The 23,409-nt window shown below is 51.1% G+C and overlaps 5 protein-coding genes across 5 annotated transcripts; 4 read left to right on the forward strand and 1 right to left on the reverse strand.

The window, feature by feature from the left end:
* The first annotated feature begins 1,136 nt into the window (after positions 1-1,136).
* On the forward strand, positions 1,137-6,519 carry PV06_01343 (uncharacterized protein). Its single transcript, XM_016401941.1, has 2 exons — positions 1,137-5,610; positions 5,662-6,519. The coding sequence occupies exons 1-2, from the start codon at positions 1,309-1,311 to the stop codon at positions 6,190-6,192; spliced, it is 4,833 nt and encodes a 1,610-aa protein (XP_016268994.1). The 5' UTR covers positions 1,137-1,308; the 3' UTR covers positions 6,193-6,519.
* A 968-nt stretch (positions 6,520-7,487) lies between these two features.
* On the forward strand, positions 7,488-10,270 carry PV06_01344 (uncharacterized protein). The gene is made up of 4 exons (XM_016401942.1): positions 7,488-7,694; positions 7,748-8,197; positions 8,258-8,563; positions 8,624-10,270. Exons 1-4 carry the CDS (start codon positions 7,658-7,660, stop codon positions 9,868-9,870), a joined length of 2,040 nt encoding a protein of 679 aa, XP_016268995.1. The 5' UTR covers positions 7,488-7,657; the 3' UTR covers positions 9,871-10,270.
* A 471-nt stretch (positions 10,271-10,741) lies between these two features.
* On the forward strand, positions 10,742-15,514 carry PV06_01345 (uncharacterized protein; the record flags this gene model as incomplete). Its single annotated transcript, XM_016401943.1, has 3 exons — positions 10,742-12,485; positions 12,537-12,843; positions 12,897-15,514. 3 exons carry the CDS (start codon positions 10,742-10,744, stop codon positions 15,463-15,465), a joined length of 4,620 nt encoding a protein of 1,539 aa, XP_016268996.1. The 3' UTR covers positions 15,466-15,514.
* Positions 15,515-15,609: 95 nt separating this feature from the next.
* On the reverse strand, positions 15,610-17,223 carry PV06_01346 (uncharacterized protein; the record flags this gene model as incomplete). The annotated part of the gene is made up of 5 exons (XM_016401944.1): positions 15,610-15,683; positions 15,745-16,053; positions 16,111-16,188; positions 16,282-16,716; positions 16,821-17,223. The coding sequence occupies 5 exons, from the start codon at positions 17,221-17,223 to the stop codon at positions 15,610-15,612; spliced, it is 1,299 nt and encodes a 432-aa protein (XP_016268997.1).
* Positions 17,224-20,437: 3,214 nt separating this feature from the next.
* PV06_01347 (uncharacterized protein) lies at positions 20,438-22,075 on the forward strand (the record flags this gene model as incomplete). The annotated part of the gene is made up of 2 exons (XM_016401945.1): positions 20,438-20,642; positions 20,736-22,075. The coding sequence occupies 2 exons, from the start codon at positions 20,438-20,440 to the stop codon at positions 22,073-22,075; spliced, it is 1,545 nt and encodes a 514-aa protein (XP_016268998.1).
* Between the last annotated feature and the right edge of the window lie 1,334 nt (positions 22,076-23,409).

Raw genomic sequence — 23,409 nt, forward strand, 5'->3', positions numbered from 1 at the left:
CCATAGACCCTCCCTCGGCACCCTCGCCTACACTTGTCTCTTTCCCCCACCGGACGAGGATCTCAAGAAAGCTGTGGCAAAAGCCTCCATTTACCGAAGAGCAAGTAGAGGTCCTGAGAACCACCAGTGCGTCTGGGCATGGTGTGCAATAAGACAAGAGGCACAGTGTTCAACAAGCGTCATGCAGCCCAGAGGTGCAGGCAAAGGCATTGTCACTACGAAATACTACAGTACTTACGGGGTCCTCCGACGCCTCATTTAAAACATCCCTGGGAATGACACCAATGACAACGGCCAAAGACCCCGCCATCGACGTGAGCAACACGGTGCAAAAAACCTGTTCTCAGGAATTCGGCTGGGGCGGTGCGTCAACACTGGACACTCCCTAAGCCACATCTGACATCTCATAACGCCTAAGACTTCGGACCACGTCTCGCTTCTCCACTTGGCGTCGTGTCAAGCCCGGATCCCTGCCGTAACTCTACCTTCAATCCTTCAGATGTCGACCCGGAAGATAGGGACACATGCGGTGCTACGCGAAAGAGAAAGAAGTCGCTGTTCACCCTCGAACTCGATACGGAATACACATCGCTCGGTAGACATCGCTTTCATCATTCGACCTTATGACGGAGGCTGGAATGGCAGCAAAAAGCCGAGCAACAAATCAAAGAGTGGACGCTTCGTGAAGCGGCGCTTGACATCAGATCCTCCGATCACTCAAGGCGGGATCCTGGCATGTCTGGGGATATACCCTGTTCACATGGGTTTCGGAGCATGGCATTCCTTGTCGCCGTCACTCCTCTTTTCCATGCTCATTCGCGATTCTGCATTTGCTTTTCGATCGTCAATCCAGACAGGCCAGCATCCCCTGCAACCTCGTCTCTTTCCACGATGCCATTCGCTGGATGGATTTTGATCCCATCCAGACCTAACTTTTCTGTGCCACACTCTTACCTCTTCGAGTCCCTCATGTCTCCTGCTCTGACGCAATGGCTCTGCTTGAAACAAGGAGCTGGCAGCCACAATGAGGCACCAGCTCGCTCAGAAAGAGAGGAGCTTCGAGCTTTCTCACACCAGGATAGCAATGATGAACAGTGACGTAGGAACATTTTGCTTCTACTACTTGACGACGTATTGTTCCCTCAGCCCAACGCGATTTTTTCCTTTCTGTCTCTCAAGTCCATCCCATCCATCAAATTAATACCATACAGTGTAAATTATCAAGATACCCAGTTGAGAAGAAGACAGTTGCCTGAGCGTGAAAAAGCAACGTCAAAAGTTTTATGATACTGTATTTTTAGGCAGCTGATGACCACGAGTAATCGGAACTCATCAGCCTCGTACGCATATTACTCCTTTCCTCCAACGCCCAGTCGCGAGTCGCGATCCTCTCAACAGTCTAGCCCAGCAACAGTCAGGAGCTTTAAAAGCACAATGCCGTCCCCAGCAACAGCAAGGTCGGGAAATCCTCCCGAAACACCCACAAAGACTGGCAAGAGCCCTCAATCACAATCCACTTCTAAGCTTACTGGGAAAGATATCCCGAGAGGTACTCCTGGACGCAAGCCGCCCAAGCTCGGGGCTTCCAAGGCGACCCCAAAGAAAGTAACCGAAGATGCTCCCGAACCGAAAGAGGCCGAGAAGCCCGTTGAAGATGTGAAAGAAAAGGCTGAAGACACCAGCGAAGATGCCCAGCAGAAAATCAGTCTGAAGGACACCGAAGAGCCTGGCGGAAAGGTCAGCCAGCCAGGTAACGACACCGGTGCCGAGAGCACCTCCGTCGCCGACACGAGCGAATTGTCGGAAGCCAACCCCGAGCCGGTGCCTGATAGCGATGAAGACGAGCAGGAGACCGCCAAAGAAAGCAAAGGCGTTGCCAAAGACGAGGGCACCGATGAAGGTGACGAAACCGAAGGCCCCGTGGAAGAGACACCTGCCGCCGAGACCGAAGACGCCGCTGAAGAGGCGGAGGACGAGGCTGAGGGCAAGGGCTCCGGAGCACTCGGAGGTCTCAAGTCAGCTGCCGGCGGGGTTGCCGGCGGCGGCAAGAAGCTCGCAGGCCGTGTCGGTGGTGCGAAGGACACTGCCACTGGTGCCGCTGGAAAGGCATCCAAGGGCGATGTAAAGGGTGCTGCCGAAGATACTGCTGGTGATGCCAAGGACACGGTCACAGACACGGCAGAAGACGCCAAAGACACCACCGAAGACACCGCCGAAGAGGTATCAGGTGATGTTCCTGATGCTGACGGAGCAGTCGACGGCGCCAAAGACACTGCCCAAAAGACCGCTGGTGACGCTGAGGAAGCTGCTGGTGAAGCCAAGGAGACCGCCGAAGATGCTGTCGACGGTGTCAAGGACTCTGCCGAAGGTGCCTTACCAGACTTGTCTATCTTGAAGGGTCTCAAAGTTAGCGAGAATGGTGACATCCTCGACGACTCGGGTAAGGCCGTTGGCAAGCTCGAGGAGGGCGATCCTGCTGATCTCGAGGGCTACGAGATCGCTGACGATGGGGAGATTCTCGACGAAGACGGCGATGTCGTAGGTCGCGCCACCGTTCTTCCAGATCAAGCTGGTGACGTTGCAGAGGGCGCGGAAGATGCCATTGACGACGCTAAGGATGCCGCAGAAGATGCCGTCGAAACATACTTGCCTGATATCAACGTTCTTGATGGACTCGAGGTGCAAGAGAACGGTGACATTCTTGACAAAGAAGGGAATGTTCTTGGCAAGATCACGGAGGGCGACCCAGCCGACCTGGTTGGTATGACCCTTAATGCTGATGGTGAGGTTCTCGACGAGGACGGCGATGCTATCGGACGGGCGGAGACCGTCCCTCAGCCAGTGAAGCAAGCTGCGGAGGATGCCGCAGGCGAGCTTCCAGGTGTCGACGCACTCGAAGGCCTTGAAGTTCAAGAGGACGGCGCTATCAAGGATTCCTCGGGCAAGACACTGGGCAAGATTACCGAAGGCGACCCTTCAGACCTTGTTGGTCGGACCGTGAACGCAGAAGGTGAAGTCCTCGACGAAGATGGGGATGTTATTGGCCGTGCCGAAGTCGTGCCCGAAGCAGCTGGCGCTGTCGATGACGCGACGCCCGATTTTGTGCAGGAAGCCTTGGACAAGGTGGACGAGATTCAAGATCAACTAAAACCCAACCTCACAATTGTAGAGGGTAGGAAACTCAACAAGAAAGGCAACATCATCGACGACGAGGGTGAGGTGTTGGCTAAGCTTGTTGATGGTGATATCAAAGCTTGTGCCGGCAAGATCCCTAATGAAAACGGCGAAATTCTCGACAAGGACGGCAATGTCATCGGCCGCGTCGAGGTTGTGCAGGGCGAAGCCGCTGAGGAGGCTATGAAAGAACTTCACCCTGAGCTTCTCGAACAACTTGAAGATGCGCAACAAGCGGCTGAGGAGGCCGAGAAGCAAGCCGAAGAACAGGCCGAGGACGCTGGAGACGCCGCCGAGACCGCTGAGGAGGCTGCAGATACCGCTGAAGGTGCAGCGGATGAAGCCAAGGACGCCGCTGAACAGGCTGCAAAACCCGACTTCTCCCAACTTGAAGGCCTGAAGGTGAACAAGAAGGGCCAAGTTGTCAACGAGGACGGGGATCCAATTGCTCGTCTCGTCGACGGGTACGAAATTGATGATGTCCGCGGCAAGAAGATCAATGAGAATGGTGAAATCTTGGACAAAGATGGCAACGTGATTGGTAAAGTCGAATTCATTCCTGAAGCTATCGAAGAAGGCATTGTCGAAGTTGAGGAAGCTTCACCAGATGCGCCAGACACCTCCATCCTCGAAGGCCTCAAGGTCAACAAGAAGGGCATGGTTCTCAACGAGGAAGGTGATCCGATCGCTCAGCTTAGCGAAGGCGAGCTGGAGACTTGTGCAGGCAAGAAGTTGAACGACAAGGGTGAGGTACTTGACAAGGACGGCAATGTCATTGGCAAGGTCGAATTGATTGCCCAAGAAGGTGAAGAGGAGCAAGAAGAAGACGACGGATTGCCTCCTTTATCCATCCTCGAAGGCCTCAAGGTCAACAAGGCTGGCAAGCTCGTCGACAGCGATGGCAACATTGTCGGCGAATTGGTCGAAGGCGATGCCAAGAAGATTTGGAAGGCTGGTGTCAGCTGTGACGACCAAGGGCAATTCTGGGACAGCAAAGGTCACATCATTGGCCGAGCTAAAACTCTTCCTCAAGAAGACAACGAAGGAGAGGCAGAATTTGCCGGATTGGATGGCCTGACTGTTGTTGCCGACGGCTGGGTCGAAGATGATAACGGAAACCGAGTCGGTCGAATTGTCGATGGCGATGCGAAGAAGCTTGTTGGCCGTGCAGTTGACGAGGATGGAGACATCATTGATAAGAGAGGCAATGTGGTCGGTCATGCGGAGAGATATGAAGAACCCGAAGCTGAGGCTGAGCCTGAACCAGAAGCTATTGACTTGTCAGAGCTAAAGGGCCTGAAGCCTAACAAGCAAGGAAACGTGATTGGACCTGACGGTGTGCCCATTGGCCGTGTTGTTGAAGGCAATGTCAAAGAACTCGCCGGACGATCAATTGACGAGAATGGTCAGATCTGGAATGACCAAGGCAAAGTTATCGGAAGATGCGAACTTATCCCGGCCGAGGAACGAGAGGCCAAGCCTGAAGGCCCATTTGCTGGCCTTGATGGTCTTCTTGTCGGCAAGGATGGCTTGGTCAACGACGCCGAAGGAAATGTCGTCGGCAAGGTGGTTGAGGGCGACTGGAAGAAACTTGTCGGCCGTGCTGTCGACGAAGACGGTGATATCATCGACAAATATGGCAATGTCAAGGGTCATGTTGAGCCTTACGAGGAACCCGAAGAGGAGGTCGTCGAGGAAGACTTGTCAAGCCTGGAAGGCAAGACAGTGAACAAGTTGGGCAAGGTTGTTGACGAGCACGGCACCATCTTCGGAGAGGTCCTTGAAGGCGAGATTAAGCACCTCATTGGCTGCAAGGTCGACGGCAAAGGACAAATCTGGAGCAACAACGGTAAGGTCATCGGACGCGCAGGTCTCATCCAAGGTGGCGACGATGGCCGGGCCGAGGGACCATTCTCAAACTTCGAATCCACCACCGTGTCCAAGGACGGTCTCGTCAAGGACGCCAACGGCGAGATCGTCGGCCGTGTCATTGAAGGCGACCCCAAGAAACTGGTGGGTCGTCGCGTGGATGACGAGGGCGACATCGTGGACAAGAACGGCAATGTCATTGGCAAGGCTGAACGATGGGAGCCTGAGCAGAAAGAGCGCGAAGTGTCTCCCATGTCTGGCTGCCGCATCAATAAAGATGGCGAGGTCCGTGACAAGAACGGCGAGGTGATTGGTAGACTGACGGACGGCAATCTACTTGCTTGCGTCGGCAAAGAAGTCAACGACAATGGCTACGTGGTGGACCAGGACGGCAACAAGCTCGGAGAGTGTACATTGATCGAAAACATTCCCGAGCCCGAGGAAGAAGATGAGACGACACCAGAGCAACTCAAGGAGGAGGAGGAACGAGAGATTGCCAAGAAGATTGGCAACATCATTAACCAGACGATTGACCAGATGAAGCCAATCTGTGATCAGATCACCGATGTAAGTTGGGAGGCCATTGAAACAGAAGTACATGCTGACCGAGAATTGCAGAAAATCGAAAAGGCCGATCGCACGCCTCGTGAAGAGCTCGACGAAGAGAAACTCGTGCAGGATGTCAAGCCTCTCATCGAAGAAGGCAGTCGTATCTTGGGCGAGTGCAATGGTGCCATCCGCGGCCTAGACCCCGACGGACGCATTGCTGCTCAGGCCAAGGCTCGCGCTGCTTCCGGCGAGGCTACCCCCGAAGAACATCGTGTCGCCGAAGGGTTGAAGGAACTCACCTCGACCATTGTCAAGTGCATTGACAATGCCAAGAAGAGAATCTCCGACATGCCTCACGCGAAGAAGAAGTTGAACCCACTCTGGGGTCTCCTCACGGAGCCACTGTTCCAGATCATCGCCGCCGTCGGCTTGCTCTTGTCTGGTGTCCTTGGTCTCGTGGGCAAGTTACTCAACGGTCTAGGTCTGGGTGGCCTGGTCAACGGTATCCTCGGCGGCCTGGGAGTCGACAAGCTCCTCGGTGGACTGGGACTCGGTAGCATCGCTGAGAGTCTAGGTCTGGGAGGTGGTAAGAAGAAATAGGCCAGACACGGTTGGAACCGAGTATCACGACACTTTGTCTCTATTCAGTGATCTGTTGGTTGTGAGGATGGACACTTTTGATTCCAACGATCAACGAGAATGATACGAAGGTCGTGTTCTGGAGAAAACCTCATTGTACATTAGCTATTTTTCGTCCATGGTCTGGTCATGTTGGGTGGCATGGTGTTAACTTTGGGATCGGTTTTCGGGGATTTCATTTGTTATGTGTGTCTAGGCAGTATGAGTGGTAATAATTTCTTTTGTTGTTGAATAGGTGTGTTGAGGTTATGAAAAATACGGGGTTACCTCTCTTTCCATACTGTTGGCATCCCACGTGCATGTAGTGCGGAATACTTCTCTACTTGTGTACAGTACTTGTCTATTCATATCCCAGGTGTTGAGGCAAGTGTGCCCCTACAACAGCGACCATGTTTGAAACCGAGATGTGCATCCGCAATTCAAGAGGCCTGGACATGATCATCACATGTTTAGTCTTAGTACGGAAGCGACATGAAGGACCCCCGTTGTTTAGTGGCGTTACAGAAGGACCACAAATTCTGCCGGCAGAAACTTGACCGTGTTTTTTTCCCTCGGACCACAAATTTCCTCGAAGTGACACACACCAGCATTTCGCAACCAAATCCCATCGCCGATATAACATTCCCTTCCAAGAGGTTTGTGTCTTCCGTCCTTGCCGTCGTTTTTGCACAAAACTTCAGAGTGACGTGACAATTTTTGATTCTCGAAGCAAATATTCGCATCCTCCCTAATCATGCCTGTTCGTGCTATTTCTGTAGTTCAGTAGGGAGTGCAGAGGACTACGAATAACATGTGCTCAGCGACGTATTTCATTGTCTCGAACGAGAGACACCCAGGAACAAATACGCGGCGAGCACATTCACCGGCTTGCTGCAGCTACGGAACGACTTTTCCACGCGACAGTGGACTGACATTCTAGAGATAGTATGTGTGTTCCCTGTTAATTGCAATGTATCACAAGAGGTTTGCCTCCTACAGTCCACAGAGATACTCATCCATACATACAGTACTGTACTATTTAGTACGGACTAGACCTGTCGATCGTCGATTCCCAGACAAATCAAAGATACGTACGACGCGGCCTAGCGAGTCTAGACACCGCCTATCTCGACCTGATCCACCAATGAGGTTTTTTCGTTGCACCCACCACCGTCGAAATGGCAGGCGGTGAGATTCTCGCCAAGGTTCGCGCATTTCTTCTACGAATACGGAGTAGATAGTCCATAGTGCTGTTTAGAACATCCGTACTTTGATATCCCAAGTACAGTTTCGAACTTGGGGGCGGGAAGGGAAGAGACGGAAGAGAGGTTTGAGTGTTCTACCGTTATCTTGTGAGTCAGCTGGTATGACTACGAATAATCAAAGCATGGGAAAGAGAGAGTTCGGAATATAGTCGGGCTCGCTGGTGCTGCCGCTGGTTACAAGGATGATCTCGGTCTCTGCATCCGCCCCAACAAGGAAAAGTATTTTGTCTGACGGAAAAAATCACTCGGCGACTAGGCTAACCATTTGTCAGTGTTTGCCCAAGTCTTCACTTGTCAGACAACAGATATCTACCTTTTTCCAAGTCATTTGGTCTGCAGAGCCTTGACTTCGACCCTTCTTCGCCTCCACATACGCTACTCGATTCACACGCTCGCTCGCACTGCATTTTCCACTTCCTTCAGTCTCTTTCTCGTTTTCTTCTTCCTTTCTCTCTTCTCCTCCTTCCTCCTCCTTTCTTCTCACACCGTTCTGCTCTTAGTGTTTCTACCATTCTCGCGTTCTAGAAGACATTACCTACGAGAACACCCCATCCTATCGGACCGCCATCTGTCGAGGACATTCTGCTATTGTTGTGCTGCTGCTGCGGGTGGACAACAGGTCGTAAGAGACGAGGGTTTACAAGAGAAAATGAAACTTACACGCAAAAAGTCCAATCCCTGCACCGACGACACGTTCCCAACCACTCAGTTCTTGATCCTAGGTGTGTTTCTTCTTGAGGAAATAGACCGAGTCGACTCAGTTCACTGACAATCCTTGCCAGCAATATGTCGCCTTTCCGAACCGATCGCCATCACCGCCATCTTTCCCTATGCCTGGCTCATGGTCAAGACTTTTGGCCTCGGTGATGCCTCTTTCTACGCCGGCATCCTCATCGCCTCCTTCTCTCTGGCCGAGGCCCTGACCAGCATGTTCTGGGGTGGGCTCTCCGATCGCCTGGGACGAAAGCCCATCCTCCTCACGGGCCTCGCCGGCACGGTCGTATCTCTCCTCGTGGTCGGCTTCTCGACCAACTTTACCGTCGCTTTATGCGGAAGAATCATCGGGGGAGCCCTGAATGGAAACATTGGTATGCACATGAAAATCGAACAAACCATGATGGCAACGCAAGGTTAACAAAAACTTCCAGGGGTCATTCAAACCATGGTGGGAGAATTGGTCACCAAGCCAGAACATGAACCCAAAGCATACGCCGTCATGCCTTTTGTGTGGTCTATTGGGTGTATCATTGGCCCTGCCATCGGTGGGTTGCTTGCAAATCCCGCAAAGTCCTACCCCGACGTCTTTCCCAGTAATGGTTTATTTGGTCACTTTCCGTGGCTTCTACCCAATCTGATCTGTGCCGTGATCATGCTCTTCAGCATCATCGTCGGCTCCTTCTGGCTCCAGGAAACTCATCCCGAGTTTCGTCAAAAAGGTCCTGACGAGGACCCACGTTTCGATGTCACCGAGCGCACCCCGATGATGCTGACCGCTGGCGCAAACGCCGATGCCGGTACGGATTTGAGACGAGACTCGTTCGGAACGTTCAACGAAGTTGAGATCCAGAAAACCCTCCGATGGAAGATCAGCGCTCACGGCAGCTCTCGAAGTTCGTCAATCTCCGACAAAGGATCTCAAAAATGGTTTACCAAAAGGGTGGCCATGCTGACCCTCGCCCTCAGTCTATACACATATCACTCCATGTGTTATGACCATCTCTTGCCCATCTTTTTCGAGGACAAGCCTGTTGATCAGGTCTCGGTTTCCTCTCTGGGCGTCCTTCATATCCCAGGTGGGCTCGGTATGTCGACCAAAGATGTGGGTGTCATTATGTCTGTCAATGGTTTAATTGCCTTGTTCATTCAAGCCGTCATCTTCCCCATTGCCGCTGAGCGCCTTGGGGTTTGGCGAGTCTTCGTCCTGGTGACGATTTTGCATCCCGTGGCATTCTTCATTGTGCCTTACCTTGCTCTCCTCCCGCCGAATCTCCTCTATCCAGGCATTTATTTCTGTCTTACCGTTCGAAACCTTCTCTCCATTCTCGATTACCCGGTTCTCCTGATTCTCCTCAAGCAGGCAAGTCCTTCCCTCTCCACTCTCGGTCGCATCAATGGTTTGGCAGCTGCGGCTGGTGCAGCATGTCGGACGGTAGCACCACCCATTGCAGGTTTGTTGTACGAAAGGGGTTCCCAGATTGGTTTTACAGGTTTAGCATATTTCGGCGCAGGCGTTGTCGCTATCGTTGGCGTCGGTCAATTATGGTTTGTTCCAAGGGAAAAGTATACCTCGACCGTGAAGGCAATCATTCCGTACATGGAGAATACAGAGGAGGCAATTCAAGATGTGGTTGACGTTACTGTTATGGATGGCGTTGAGGAAGAAGAGGAGGTTTGAAATATCAGTCACTGTCGGTCGACAATATATATGGTTGGCTTTCGGGTCATATGAGTTCCACTATGTTTGGTGTCTGGGAAGATGAGGATTTGTTCTTTGTTTGGGGAAGGATACACAAGCATGACTGTACAGTAAGAATTCACGACTCCTTATGATCATGACCTGGGATATTTGCGTTGGGATGGCGTTTTTTCGGTCGAGGGCAGGAATATCAGAAATTGAAGATCACGATTATGATGGGCGTTTTAAACGCCTTGGAGATTTCGAGTATGGCAGTTTGGAGTACAGGATAAGGATTGCGGATAGTGGACCAGGGGCATAATACAGACATGAAAGACGAGGAAGTCTTTGGTACTTTTTTCATTTTGAGGAATAATAAATCTTTTACAAAGAGAAGTAACTCATTCGACTTCTTCCTCTTACAAACTATGACAAGTCATCGAGGAGTTTCCCTAGCTACCTGGGCAGGTAGCATCCGCCATAATATAACGGCCACTCGCAGCGACTCCAAACCGAGCCGCCATATCCCGCCTTATTCGTTAGTCCCAATGGCCGAACCAGGAACCCCTTTGCTGACTCTACACACCTCTACCAAAGGTCGTCCATTCCGGCGACTCCACGTGTCTCATGCATCGCCATCGTCGAGAAAGAAGCAATTTCAGTACAAGCGCCTGGGGTCCCCCCTTGTAAGTTCCAGTCAATCCATGTCTTCACTGCAGATTATTCCATGCAGACCATGCCACCAGCGCCTTTCCAACATCCCAGGCGGGTGTACGATGATAAAGATGGAAGGCCATGCACGCTGTCAGCGGAGGAGTGCCTTCTCTTCCATCTTCCCAGCCTCCGCTCTTCATAGCTGTCCTCTCTTCTGATGGCTTCGAAGCGTGATGTCGTCACCATCTGGAACGATGCGGTGAACAAATACAACGAGAACGCTCCAGCTGGTATGAAGATTGAAGAACCCGAGGCCAGTCAAGTCACGAAAATTCATGACACTCTAAAAGTGCCACAGGGGCCAGACAAAGGCCCCATTTTCAAACGGATCCTCAAGATCCTCGGAGACATCTCAAGGGTGGCTGAAGGGGTAGTGGAAACCGTTGGTAGTCTCGTGAGCATTGCCTATCCGCCTGCAGGGGCCATCTCGCAAGCACTGGCCTATGTATTCAAGACCTGTAACAAGGTTTCGAAAAACCTCGAAGAGATTGCCTCCTTCTTCGAGACCATCAAGTTCTTTTTTGAGAGACTCTCTCTACTGGAGGACAGAATGCCCCCTGAGCATGCGTTTTCGGAACCTTTGACGAGGGTTCTTACCTCCATCCTCCACATCTCCGGCATCGCCAGAAGATATGTGGGCCAAAACCGAGTGCTATCTTTCGCCAAAGGTTTAGTCAACAAGGACGAAGGCCTCGCAGATGCCTACGTCGTTTTGAAGGATCGCATGACCGAGCTTGAATCCAGCGTGCTCATGGCCACCTTAGGCACTGCCACCGAAATCAACATCAACGTTCAGAGGCTGCATGAAGCTGCAAATGTGCAGACAGATATGTTGGCCCAGGTGAGCTTACAAACAGACTATGCGATACAACGCTTGGATGCAATTTTCAGAAAGGAAGGGATAGAGGAACTCGTCCCGGCTCTTGGATCTGCCGAGACCGAGGATTCGGCGCATTGCAAGTTGAGAGCGACTCAGCTTGCCATCCAAAAGCTGAAAGACCGATTATTCACCTCTGTCGAAGATCAGATTGAACTTCAGATCCAAGAGCGACTGAAAGGATTTGAAAGTGCGTACCTCAAAGGCACCTGTGAATGGGTTTTGGATAATGAGACTTGGAAATCATGGTACACTAGCGGCAAGACTAACAGGCAGGAAGCATCACGCCACAATAGCCCATCTGGACAGGTCAACATTGACAGGGACAGAGCATTGCGACTCAATGGCCAATCTGGACAGGGCAAGAGCATGCTAGCGTTCTACCTGTTCCGCTATCTCAAAAGTCGATCTGAATTAGCTGTTGGTCGGAGAATTCTAGTGGCATACTTTGATTTTTGTAACGATGATGGAAGTGTGCGCTCACTCGAAAGCATGCGCTGTTGTTGTGCCCTACAAGCCGCCGAACAAGATCTGGCCTATCAAAAGCGCTTGATGGGAAATGAAGAGGCAGCCAAAGACCCACAGGAGTCGAGGAAATCAAACGAATCCATGAGGAAAGAGGATCCAAAGAAACCAAAGGAGTCAAAGGCTACCTCTGGTCCGGGATCTGACGGCGATCGCACATCCTGGAAATCACTTTTCCCACAGACCCAGTCAAAAGGTCAGAAAGGCGAGACGATATTATATCTGATTCTCGATGGGGAGAATGCATTGGACGAATCAGCCTGCGAGAAACTTGAAAAGGAGCTGAGGGACAGAAGATTGGAATCCCAATATTGGGTTCGAGTCATCTTGACCAGGAACAATGACGAAACGTCCCAGTGCAACGTCCTTGACATTGGACTCGGCCTTGAAACTGATCTCAAGCTTTATGCCGGCGCTGTTCTACCACAGTTCCCGCGTTTGTGGAGGCGCCAACCTAGCCGGTTGAAGATCGTCGATCAGATTTGCAAGGAGGCACAAAGTGCGTGACAGATCTCTACGTTTTCCCTCTTCAATTACTAACAAAGGCCAGGCTATACATACATAAACTATGCTCTGTACCATCTGAATCAGATTCGAAATCGGCCCTCTGATGGGTACAAGCTGGCAGAGCCCAGGAATCTTTTCAGATCAATCTTCGAAGATTGGGGAAAATGGAATCCCAGCCCGGGTACCAAGAGCACCCGGAGCGATATTGCTGTTCGACGGCTTCTCACCTGGCTGATGTTTGGCCAGGCATGCATTACACTACGATGTGCAGATCGACTCCTTAAGCTAGAGAAACAAGATGAGGCCAGCCAACTCAATATTGATGAGATCCTTGACGGTCCCCTTGGCTGGTAAGTTGACACCTGAGCTCAAATCATCTCAAGGACCCATATTGACGTAACAGTATCTTCTCTGTGTCGGTCAGCTCGAAGGTGATTCCAGCAAGTGTAGGAGGGATAACCGAGAAGAGCACTGATGAGGACGACCGCGGCCTCCTTAGACTGTCAACCAACAAGATCAAGCCTTACTATCTGAAGAACTATAAATCGCTGTATTCGAGGGCCAGCACTGACCAATTGCACCCTCGAGTATTGATGTTCGAAATGCTCACGAAATTTCTTACTCAACCCCATGATCAAACGTATGCGTGGAGCGAACTTGTCTCTTATGCGGCTTCGTCATGGTGTAGTCATTTGAGCGATTTGATTAAGGACAACACCCTGCAGGAAGGCGCCAACAAAGAAAAAGTTGTGGACAATATACGAATGATTCTTAACCCAAATGAAACGAGCTCCCGGGGCCTCCGACTGTTGGAGAGTCGCGTTGATGTGGACAACACCGAAAAACATGTCTCGGTCTTCGGGGATCGAGAACTAGCGGATTCTAGGATCACGGAGTTATCAGAGTACCTTGGAAAAGACCTGGAAACCTTCGCCATAGGGGCGAAGATGCGCAGTTCCAAAGCTGACCTGAAAACTGTTTTATTAGCTTACATGGCTGAGCTTCATATCTACCAGTGGTTGAGTGCTAAATATCCACGCGACGCCTACATTTCCTTTCGACTGGCACATCAAGCCCTGGACGATTCGAAGGCTTTTCACAAGAAAATTGAAAGCCGAGCTACCAAAGGCAATGAGACAAACCGTTGCGACTTGTTAAAATACACAGATTGGAAGTCGTTCGAACAAGTCTTGGAGCACTTTGGCATCAAAAAAGCTGATAGCTCGGCTCAACAATTGAAGTGTCTCTCAATGGCTCTGCGGTACGATAAGCACTACCCTCAAGCTCTCACCGAAATCAAGGAGGCCCACAAGAAAGACCACAAGGGCGAGTGGCGCGAGAAGTTTGAATTGCTGGACCGCGAAGCCCGCATCTACTTTGGTCAGTACGAAGATGCAAAAACTCCCGGAGACAAAAAATTAGCGTTAGAAAACGCTGTCAACACTTTTGACGAGGCTCTAAAAACATTTCCTTCGACGGACGCCGAGATCCTGGGCCCAGATCGTTGGGGACGACTGATGATCTACCAGCTAAAGGCGCTGGCCGAAGCAGTGCTACATAAACGGGATGAATGCAAGGCAAGTGTCAAGGAGATCTACAATAATTCGAGTCCAGAGACTCCAGAGACTAGAAAGATTATTCTTTATTTTGACGACATTGTCTCGGAGATGGCTAACGGAAGCCCTTCTGAAAAAAATCCATCAAAAAAGGAGCTGTCGAAAGACGTCGTCGACCTATTGCACTCGGTGCATAAAGATCAACTTTCCACCCTGTGCGCTGAAAAGACACACAGGCATCTCCAGCGTGCGGTCCAACTACAAAAGAAGCCCAAAATGCTCGATAAATTGTATGATGAGGCAGTAGTATCCTCAAAAAATCGCGGTGATCTTTTGGCTGTAAGCCGGCTGTGGGCGTGGCGAGGAACATTCGAGCGACTAAAATCTAAAGACGAGACGGCAAAAGAGTATCTCCAGATCGCACTCGATCTCGCCATCTATGGAGATCTCGTTGCCAGAAGGCAGGCAAGCTGGCAGTTGGCGGACATTCTTCTAGACGACTTTTTGCGGCCAGAGCCTCTTGATGAAGATGCAACACCTGTCCTGGCCTGCCAAGAGACGGCTCGCGATCGACTGGAGCAACTCTTAAAATCAGTCATTCTGCTACAGGAGCCTAGCTTCCAACCCGAACTGTCGCCAACCAGTCTTCCGCTGACCATCATGTACAGGCACCTGGGTCCAATTCGGACGTTCAAGGAGAGGGCAGATGCAACGTTCCGTGCCTGTCTGGCCGCCCTCGAAGACGACACCCAATCGAACGATGCGCCCAGCTTGCGGATGTTAGCAAAGACACTGTTACTTATCCCCGGACTTGAGTGGCATGCAGGTCTCGCCTTCTATTACCAGTTTTATACCGTTACTAAACAAGCCAGCGGAAGAGAACTAAACAGACAGGCGAAAAATTCAATTAAAGCCTTTAATATGGTACAGGGCTCACGAAAGAGGTCTCGCCGACAAAAGGGTGGTGCGACGGGAAATAACGATGAGCAAGACCAAAAGGTCGAGTTGGAAGTTGAATGCAGTAATTGTGCTGCAAATATCGACAAAAGAATGCTCAAGAATGCGTCTGTTCACCTATGCTGCGCTTGTACCCACACTCTGTTGTGTAATACATGTTACAAGAAACGTGATGAAAAGGAGAGTTTGGAAGTGCGGTGCGCCTCCCAGCACCAATACATCAAAGCACCACCCGTAACCGAGAAGACGCAGAAGGAGAAGACGCAGAAGGAGAAGACGCAGAAGGAGAAGATGCAGGAGGAGAAGATGCAGGAGGAGAAGAGGAGGAGGGAGGTAGTTCCAAGCCCGGATAATAATGATGAAGAGATCCAAGATAAATGTCGCACCTGGCTTAAGGATCTGCAGAATACATGGGCCAATCAGTGGAAGGAATATTTGTCGCCGACAGTATCCGTCTAGGTTCATCCGGAAACTGAAGAAGCACATGATGGTGAGACGTAGAAAAGGAAGAGATGTGATCATTCTGCCAAATAACAGTGTTTTTCTGGTGTGAAACCTCACATACGTTCTATCTCAATACCCCAAGACGCTCACCAAGATCGGTCATATCTTTGCTGGACGTAGGGCATCATAGATCATTTTCTCAACTTCATCGGCCAGACGCACTACGTGCTTGTCTACGACACGAGACAATCAAATTAGGGACCGAGTCAAGGAAGGTGTATTTTAAATGCTCACCTCCGTAGGGAAGAACCTGAGCGGCAACGATGCCTCCTATCCCACTCGCACGATCGGCAAACCAGTAGAGATTCGGCAAGCCTTCCCACCAAGCTGTACCCGTGGCTCGACCGGTGGCGCCGGGCCGCAACGTCAAGGCAAAGGAAAGACCCCAACCCATCGTGTCGTCCCGAGAGAGTTCGGAGCCTTCTTTGGGTGTCGGTGGTGGCGGTGGAAAGATGGGGGTCGGGTTTGCGAGGAGAGGTTTGGCAGACTGCCATGGTTCATCGGTGTGGATGGGTTTGTCCGGAATTTGGTCCTTGAACATCACTGCTTTTTTCAATGAGAAGTTTGCTGCGAAGAGTAGTCATCAGCTGTAGTACTTACAAGCTACCGTTTCCGGCTTCAAGAGTTGTAGATTGGCCCGCTCGTTGAAACCGTTGTTCAGAAGAGAAGCTATAATTTCTGTGGCAGAATGATGAGCCGAGCGTTCACCCTCTTTTTTTTTGGTCCTGTTCGACGGTGTATGCGCGGATGACCAACTCAAGGCAAACTTACGAAAATATTGATCGGGTCTGGCAAACAAGCCACACCCACCCATGTGGAAAAGTCGTTCTTTGTCCTCGGCCGTTTGAGCCAGCAGTGGTCGTCGGTTGATGTGTTCGGTGTGGCGCAAAGATGTGCCATCTGGGCCCCTCTGGTGCATGTAAGCCAGCCGAGACTTCATAGATTCGGTGGGCAAAAATGTGATTTCTTCGAGCCCGAGGGGTCGAACGATGTGTCCCTGTACGTAATCGTCGAGGGTCATGTCGGTGACTCGTTGTACAATCAATCCGGCCCAGTCCAAGCCGACACCGTATTGGAAAGCCTCACCCGGTTGATTCACCAGTTGATGCCGGAGCAGCTCAGAAAAGTCGGCGTTGAAGTCGTCTATCCCGGTCGGCAAAGACCATCGTCGTAGCTTGACATCGTCAAACGCATACCCAAAGCCGGCTTTTTTTCGACAACGCCGTCATCGGGCCGTCCCCGTCAGTTCAGGTACAGGTAAATGTTTCCGGATCTCTGATTGAAAAGTTTTCACCGCCGAGTGCACTCACCCGTATGACTGAGAAGCATCCTTAGAGTGATTGGTTTCCGTTGTTCTTCCAACCTTAGGTTTCCTGTACCATCGTCCTCGACAATCACCTTGAACTTGGACAGCTCCGGAGCCAGCGAAGCCACTTGCTCGGCGTCATCCAAGGCCAACGCTCCCTTTTCCACCAGCTGCATGCAAGCTATGGTGGTGACGAGCTTCGTCCAAGATGCGACCCAGAACACAGTGTCCCGGGTCATGGGCTCATCCGACTCTACCCCCCTCGTTCCCGACACGTGAGAGAAGAAAACGTCCCCTTCATGATCGAAAGCCAGGTAAAGGAGAGGCGGAACAGTCCCTGACTGCACTTTCTGGTCAATGGTGCTCTGTATGCGCGACCTCGTCTCCGGGTCAATGAGCCTTCCCATCTTACTCTAGGCGTCTTTGGGTGTCGAAGATTTGCGTCTTTGCATTGGAAGCAGTGCTTCCAAGGAGCACAAAAGTCAACGTCAAAAGTGAAGGAAAATAAGGAGGGCGAAATTCCGTAAGTGAAATGGAGCTTTTTTATATGTTGGGTTCGGGAGAAGGCATCAGCGTCGTTCCAATGAAAGAGCTGCTTCAGTGGCAATAAAAGTAGAAGGCTTGGGAGTTGCTCGTTGAAAAGGCTTTCATGACGATTTTCATACGTGAATACAACAGACTATATGGCAAAAACGAAGCTAAAATGAGACTTTGACGAATTGCGTACGTCGGGGGCAATTGAGTAAGCAGTTCGTATGAAGATGAGGTCCTGTCCTATTCTCACAAATTTGCAGAGACTTTTCAAATGATTTCCTCCTGGTCGAGTATCGTTGGAAATGTACCTAATTAGGAAATTCGGCCAACACGCGGAGTGCAGATCTCGAAAGTGGGTCTCAGTGGGCAGAGATGGCAACTGGGGAAAACGAACGCATGCATGTCCCAGATTTCCCTCGGCAAGCTAGAAAAGGTAGGGTCATCATCCTCTCAGAAATTAAAAAAGTTCAAACATACCCTCCGGATCAACTCTAGAATCCTCGACCCTTCATTTCACCCAAACAACTCCCCAGTCAACAACCTGTGTCCTTTACCAAAAAAAGGGGGCAAAAGTGTGTTCGTTGCGATGCCTGATTTCGAAGGGCTCTCTTTGAAGGGCAAGACTGCCATCGTCACTGGCGCATCCAGGTAAGAGGATACAAAACAGAGCGTTGCATACATAACGAGATGGGACAAAAAGACTGATTCTGTGTCGTCAGAGGTATCGGCGCTGGTATCGCACTATTACTCGGGAAGCGAGGTGCCAACGTCGTCGTCAACTACGCAGGTGCCGCAGATCGAGCCGAGAAAGTTGTCAAGGCCATTGAGGAAGCTGGCTCGAAAGCGGTGGCCGTGCAAGCCGATGTCAGCAAACCCACGGGACACCAGAAGCTGGTGAAGGCGGCACTCGATATCAGTGCAACCGGGAAGATTGAAATCATCGTCCACAAGTAACAAGATTCTCCCATCCTATCACTTGGTCGCCAAGACGACCATTTTTTTCAAAATACTGACAGGTCCTTGTACAGTGCGGCTCTAGGAGAAGAGGCGAACCTTCCAGACATCACCGAAGAATTTTACGACAAACACCTCGACTGCAATCTTCGAGGTCCCATCTTTCTGACCCAAGCGGCCTTGCCACACATCCCTAGAGGGGGGAAGATCGTCTTCTTATCCTCGGCCGCCGCTCGCCTGGGAGTCGGTGGACAAAGTGTTTACGCCGCGACCAAGGCGGCGAATGAAGCACTCGTCCGGGTTTGGGCCAAAGAGTTGGGCCAAAGCCATGGAATTACGGTGAACGCAGTCAATCCGGGTCCAGTAGCGACGGGTGAGTTTTCATTTTCTCGTTTGGATTATATCTCACTCTCCCTGAGACGATGATGGAAGGCTAATGATGTTTTTTAAACGCAAAAATCAGATCAATGGTACGCCAGTGACGAACAATTCTTCAAAGACATGCAACCTTTGATCGACTCTACCCCCGCAGCCGCAAGGGTGGCCGAGGTGGATGATATCGCTCCTCTCGTGGCTTTCTTATGTACAGACGATTCTAGGTGGTCTACAGGCGGAGTGCTATGTGCGAACGGAGGTTTATACAACTAGGGAATATCTAGATATATAATACACGTCAAAGTGGTTGGTTAGACTGTTCCTCTTCGACACATTTTTTGGCTTGCAAATGGGATTCATCCTTTTTCCAACTCACCATCGTGACTTACTACAGGAAGGAAGATTTTTCTATCTGAATCACGCTTTCAAGGTCAAAGGGTCGGACAAATTTGTGTCTAGTAAAGCTTTTAACCATCTAAGCTTTGTAAGATGAGCATCCTACAACTTTTATGATCTAAGAAGGTTCGGTACTGCCAGCGTGGTGCACATACATAGAGATAGACAGGCCTCGAACTGCTTTTTGTATTTTGACCATTTACACGACACCGGTCTCCTGGAATCCTACCCAGAGCGTGGGGCCGTTTGTTGTGCTGCGGTCGAATAGTAGGAGAGCCGAGTTTTATTGAGGATGCACAAGGAACAGGGTCGACTGCTCGTTTCCATCTTGCTTGAGAGGATGGAAGCGCTATTCCTTATGCGATCAAGGCTTCCGCTTGCATTTCTATGTGCATGCCTGGGACGGCCAGGGCGGCAACTCCGACCGTGATCCATGTTGGTTTGTGTCCAGGGACTCTCCTGCGCCAAACTTCCATCATCTCACCCTCGAGCCTGACGTCCAATAAGAAACTGGTCATCTTGAAGATGGCGGCGAGACCATTCTTCACTCCAGCCGAAAGGAGCGCCGCCTCGACGCAATTGAAGCAAGCTTCGATTTCTTCCCGTACGGACGAGGTGACGAGCTTGCCGGTCTCGAGGTTGAAGCCTGGCTGTCCAGACGTGATCACGATAGAAGTTTGTGCCGGTATCGTGACGGTGTGCGAAGTGCCATTTTCTGCGAAAAGTGTTCCTAAGGGGCCGGGGGTTTGAGTGTAGGTTAGGCCGGACATGTTTGGGGGTGGCTGGGTTCCCGTAAGGAGGCAAAGGTAGGTACTTAGGGGTGAAGACAATAGGATAGAAGGTGTGCGATATTCATTATATACTCACACCAAAAAATCCCAGATGACAATGTGAGAGAATCATACTCCATACTTACCACAAAATTGGGCTCATACCTAACCTTCCTCCAACAAATCGAACCGGGGTTAGAAATATGGAGTCACTCTAACCGTTCAAGGCAGGTATCCCCCCCTTCCCCACCAATCTTCGAGCGGCGGCTACGTCTCCTTACTCGCAGTTTATCCGCCATGTGGAAATCGTGCCGGACCGGCAACGCCTGATCAGGTAGATTTCTCAACCTCGCCGAGAGAGGGACTTGGGGGGCCCTTATCTGGCAAAACTTTCAACTTCTAGCGGGCCGTTGTTTTGCTACCCTTAGTCCAGAGGATTTGTGGGATCGCTGAAGGTTAAACATCGTATCTGGCTTACCGTGGTTTATCATGGTTTATTATAATTAGGGCTTCAACTTGGAGCTTTTCGCGCCTGTCATCTCCTCAGTAATCATTGACTGTTCTATCCCACCAAAGACCATTTCCAACTGTAATGTCTCCTTATCAAGCAAATCTCTCGCACGACGGTCAGAAATGGACCGCAAAGGATGGGCTTACCCGGGGCCTCCCGACTTATGGTGTCATCAAACCCGAGAGTCACATTCGACAGCAGAGCAACAACGACAAAATATGGGAGGTAATAGTCATCGGCGCTGGTTACACCGGTTTAATTGCTGCTCGTGACCTCGTCAAGGCTGGTGAGTCCGAACAGAAAAAGAAAGAAAACATGGCCGATTGGTGATGGCATGGGAAAAAAAAAACACCACCACTGACATTTTCGAAATACTTAGGCAAGAAAGCGCTTCTCCTCGAAGCCCGCGATCGTGTCGGTGGCCGTACCTGGAGTGCTCAGGTCGACGGTACCACGTACGAGATGGGCGGCACTTGGGTGTCGCACGTCCACGGCCGTCTGTTTGCCGAGATGCAAAGATATGGTCTGAAGGACGAGGTGCAGATGACGCGTACGGACGACGGCGGTTGCTCTTATTTCACCCTCGATACAGGGTCGGGCTCGCGGAAGCTCTCACTCAAAGAGGCCAGCGATATGACCATGCGGGCGTGGAGGATCTTTGTCAACTTTGACGGCAACGACGGTCGGTCCATCTGTCCACTGCCATACTCGACCCTGGGCAATTCACGGGTCACGTTTGAACAGGTCAAGGCCGTCGATCAACTGTCGTGCCGTGACCGCATCGAACAGATCCGGGACCAATTGAGCGCCGATGAACTTGCCCTCCTCGAGTCCCTCGTCCCTCACATTTGCGCGGGAGCCGTCGAGGACGTCGGTTTCCTAGAGATGCTTCGCGCCCAGGCTCTACAAGGTTTCACCCCCGAGACGTTCGAAGAGGTTTGGACGTTGTACAAGATCCGAGAGGGCCAGTCGACACTCGCCCGCCGCGTTTTCGACGATGCGGTTAGATTGGGTCTCCAGTATTCCTTCAAAACCCCCGTGAAATCCATCGTTCAAGACAAACAGGGCATCGTCTCGATCACGACGACAGCCACCGGCGGCGAAACCACAACCTACCGGGCCAAGCGCGTCATCAATACCATCCCTCTCACCGTCCTTTCCACGATCCACTTTGATCCTCCCCTCTCGCCTCTCCGCCAGGAGGCCATCAAAATTGGTCACCTCAATCACCTCACCAAGATTCACGCCGAAGTCGAAGGTGACCTTCGTGGTCTCCGAGGATGTACGTGGCCCGGCGACCTCCTCTATGTCTACGGAGACGGCTTCTGCGCCGGAGAAAAGTCGACCCGGATCACCTCGTTCGCCGGCGACAATCGAGGTAAACTCGATCCACTAAAAGAGCCCGAGAGGCTCGCCACCGCGCTACAACGATTTCATCCCATGAACATAAAAAAGATCGTGTTTCACGATTGGCTGTCGGATCCTTATTCGATGGCAGGTCCGGCCTGGTACCGGACTGGATATCTCACCAAGTATCTGGCCGAACTTCAGAAACGCCACGGCAATGTGCTGATGGCAAACTCCGACTGGGCGTCCGGATGGAGAGCTTTCATCGAGGGAGCGATGGAACAGGGCGCTCTCGCCGCCGATACCGCCATGGACGAGGTGGGCATTCTTGGTGCCAACACACCTCCCTTGTCAGCTCAGTCCATGCTGTAAGGTCACGATATAGAAGAAGGAATAATAACAGGGAGGCCAGAAAACAATTTGAGAAGTTGACCTCCTTGAACAGAATCTGGAACAATTCAACTCTACAATATATACGTACCAAAAACCCCTGGCGCCCATCCCATGCTGTTGTTATAATCTTGCATCTGAACGGGGGTAAGGAGCCTGGCGAACTTTAACTGAGTTTACAAAAAGCGCTTCCGTTCTAGTTGACTTTTGTGAACATCAACTCTCATGTATACGCGTAGCTTGTTCCGGACATGGAAGTATTTATGCCATACCACCAATGCACGCGTCTATAATAGTCACTGATGTAGGAATTGGTCTCATCATCAATCTTGGTCTCTGGAGTTGTCCACTGCCGTTGTGGCGAATTCAACGTCTTTTCCTTGACGATAAAGCCTGCAAACGTATGGGAAACTCCAATCCCAGCCATCGCGAATGAGAAAAGCCGAGGGAACAGAAGCCTTCAGCACACTGTGACTTTCTTGATCACCCTGGCAGGACTACCCACCGCAACTGAAAAAGGGGGGATATCATGGGTCACCACGCTTCCTGCACCGATGGTGCAACCGTCCCCGATGGTCACGCCGGGGAGGATCAAGGCACAACCACCGATCCAACAGTCGTTGCCGATCTTGACTTCCTTTGCAAACTCGATGTCCTGGCGACGGGATTGGACCTCGGTCTCGTGAGTCGCCGTGTAAATGTTGACACCGGGGCCGAACATGACTCGATCTCCAATGGTGACTAGACCACAATCGATGATGACTAGGCTGTTCAATTTCAAACTTGTCGTTAGCCGCCACAAGTCGAAACAAACAGCGGGGTTCCTTAGGGTTTGTGATCCGATACTCACTTTGAGTTGCCATAAAATCGGTCCCCGATGGAAATGTTACAACCATAGTCGAAGAAAAAGGTAGGCTCGATCCAACAGTCCTTGCCGACCTTTCCCAACAGTTGACCGAGAGCACCCTCCCGAAACACGGTCAATGATTCCACCGTTGCATCTTCAGGAAGATGGTCATTGTACTTCTTTGTCAATTTTCGCGCACGGAGACGGGCCTCCTTCAGTTCAGGGACAAAAGAATCATATCTAAGAAAAAATCCACCAGTCAATTCAAAAACATCAGAAAACTTCTCCCGAAAGAAGAGATATTGCGTTTTCAATTCCCTTCCACGCGAAAGAAAGAGATGGGGATGCCACTTGCAGTAGACCCGATAACATCCTCTCATACTGTTCGCACCAGGGAACATGATTCAACTCTCGTGCCCGTTTGATGATTTCTTGGTTTTTGTCTTGTCCATTCGGCAAAGCTGCCTTA

The sequence above is a fragment of the Exophiala oligosperma genome (genome assembly GCF_000835515.1).
Source record: "Exophiala oligosperma strain CBS 72588 unplaced genomic scaffold supercont1.1, whole genome shotgun sequence".
In the NCBI taxonomy this organism is placed as follows: domain Eukaryota; kingdom Fungi; phylum Ascomycota; class Eurotiomycetes; order Chaetothyriales; family Herpotrichiellaceae; genus Exophiala; species Exophiala oligosperma.

Bases quoted from the DNA above. Each gene is read 5' to 3' on its own strand.
- PV06_01343 (XM_016401941.1), top strand. From the start codon at position 1,309: ATGACCACGAGTAATCGGAACTCATCAGCCTCGTACGCATATTACTCC. The intron at 5,611-5,661 runs GTAAGTTGGGAG...CGAGAATTGCAG, and splicing joins TCTGTGATCAGATCACCGAT to AAAATCGAAAAGGCCGATCG.
- PV06_01344 (XM_016401942.1), top strand. From the start codon at position 7,658: ATGATCTCGGTCTCTGCATCCGCCCCAACAAGGAAAA. The intron at 7,695-7,747 runs GTATTTTGTCTG...ACCATTTGTCAG, and splicing joins ATCCGCCCCAACAAGGAAAA to TGTTTGCCCAAGTCTTCACT. The intron at 8,198-8,257 runs GTGTGTTTCTTC...AATCCTTGCCAG, and splicing joins CACTCAGTTCTTGATCCTAG to CAATATGTCGCCTTTCCGAA.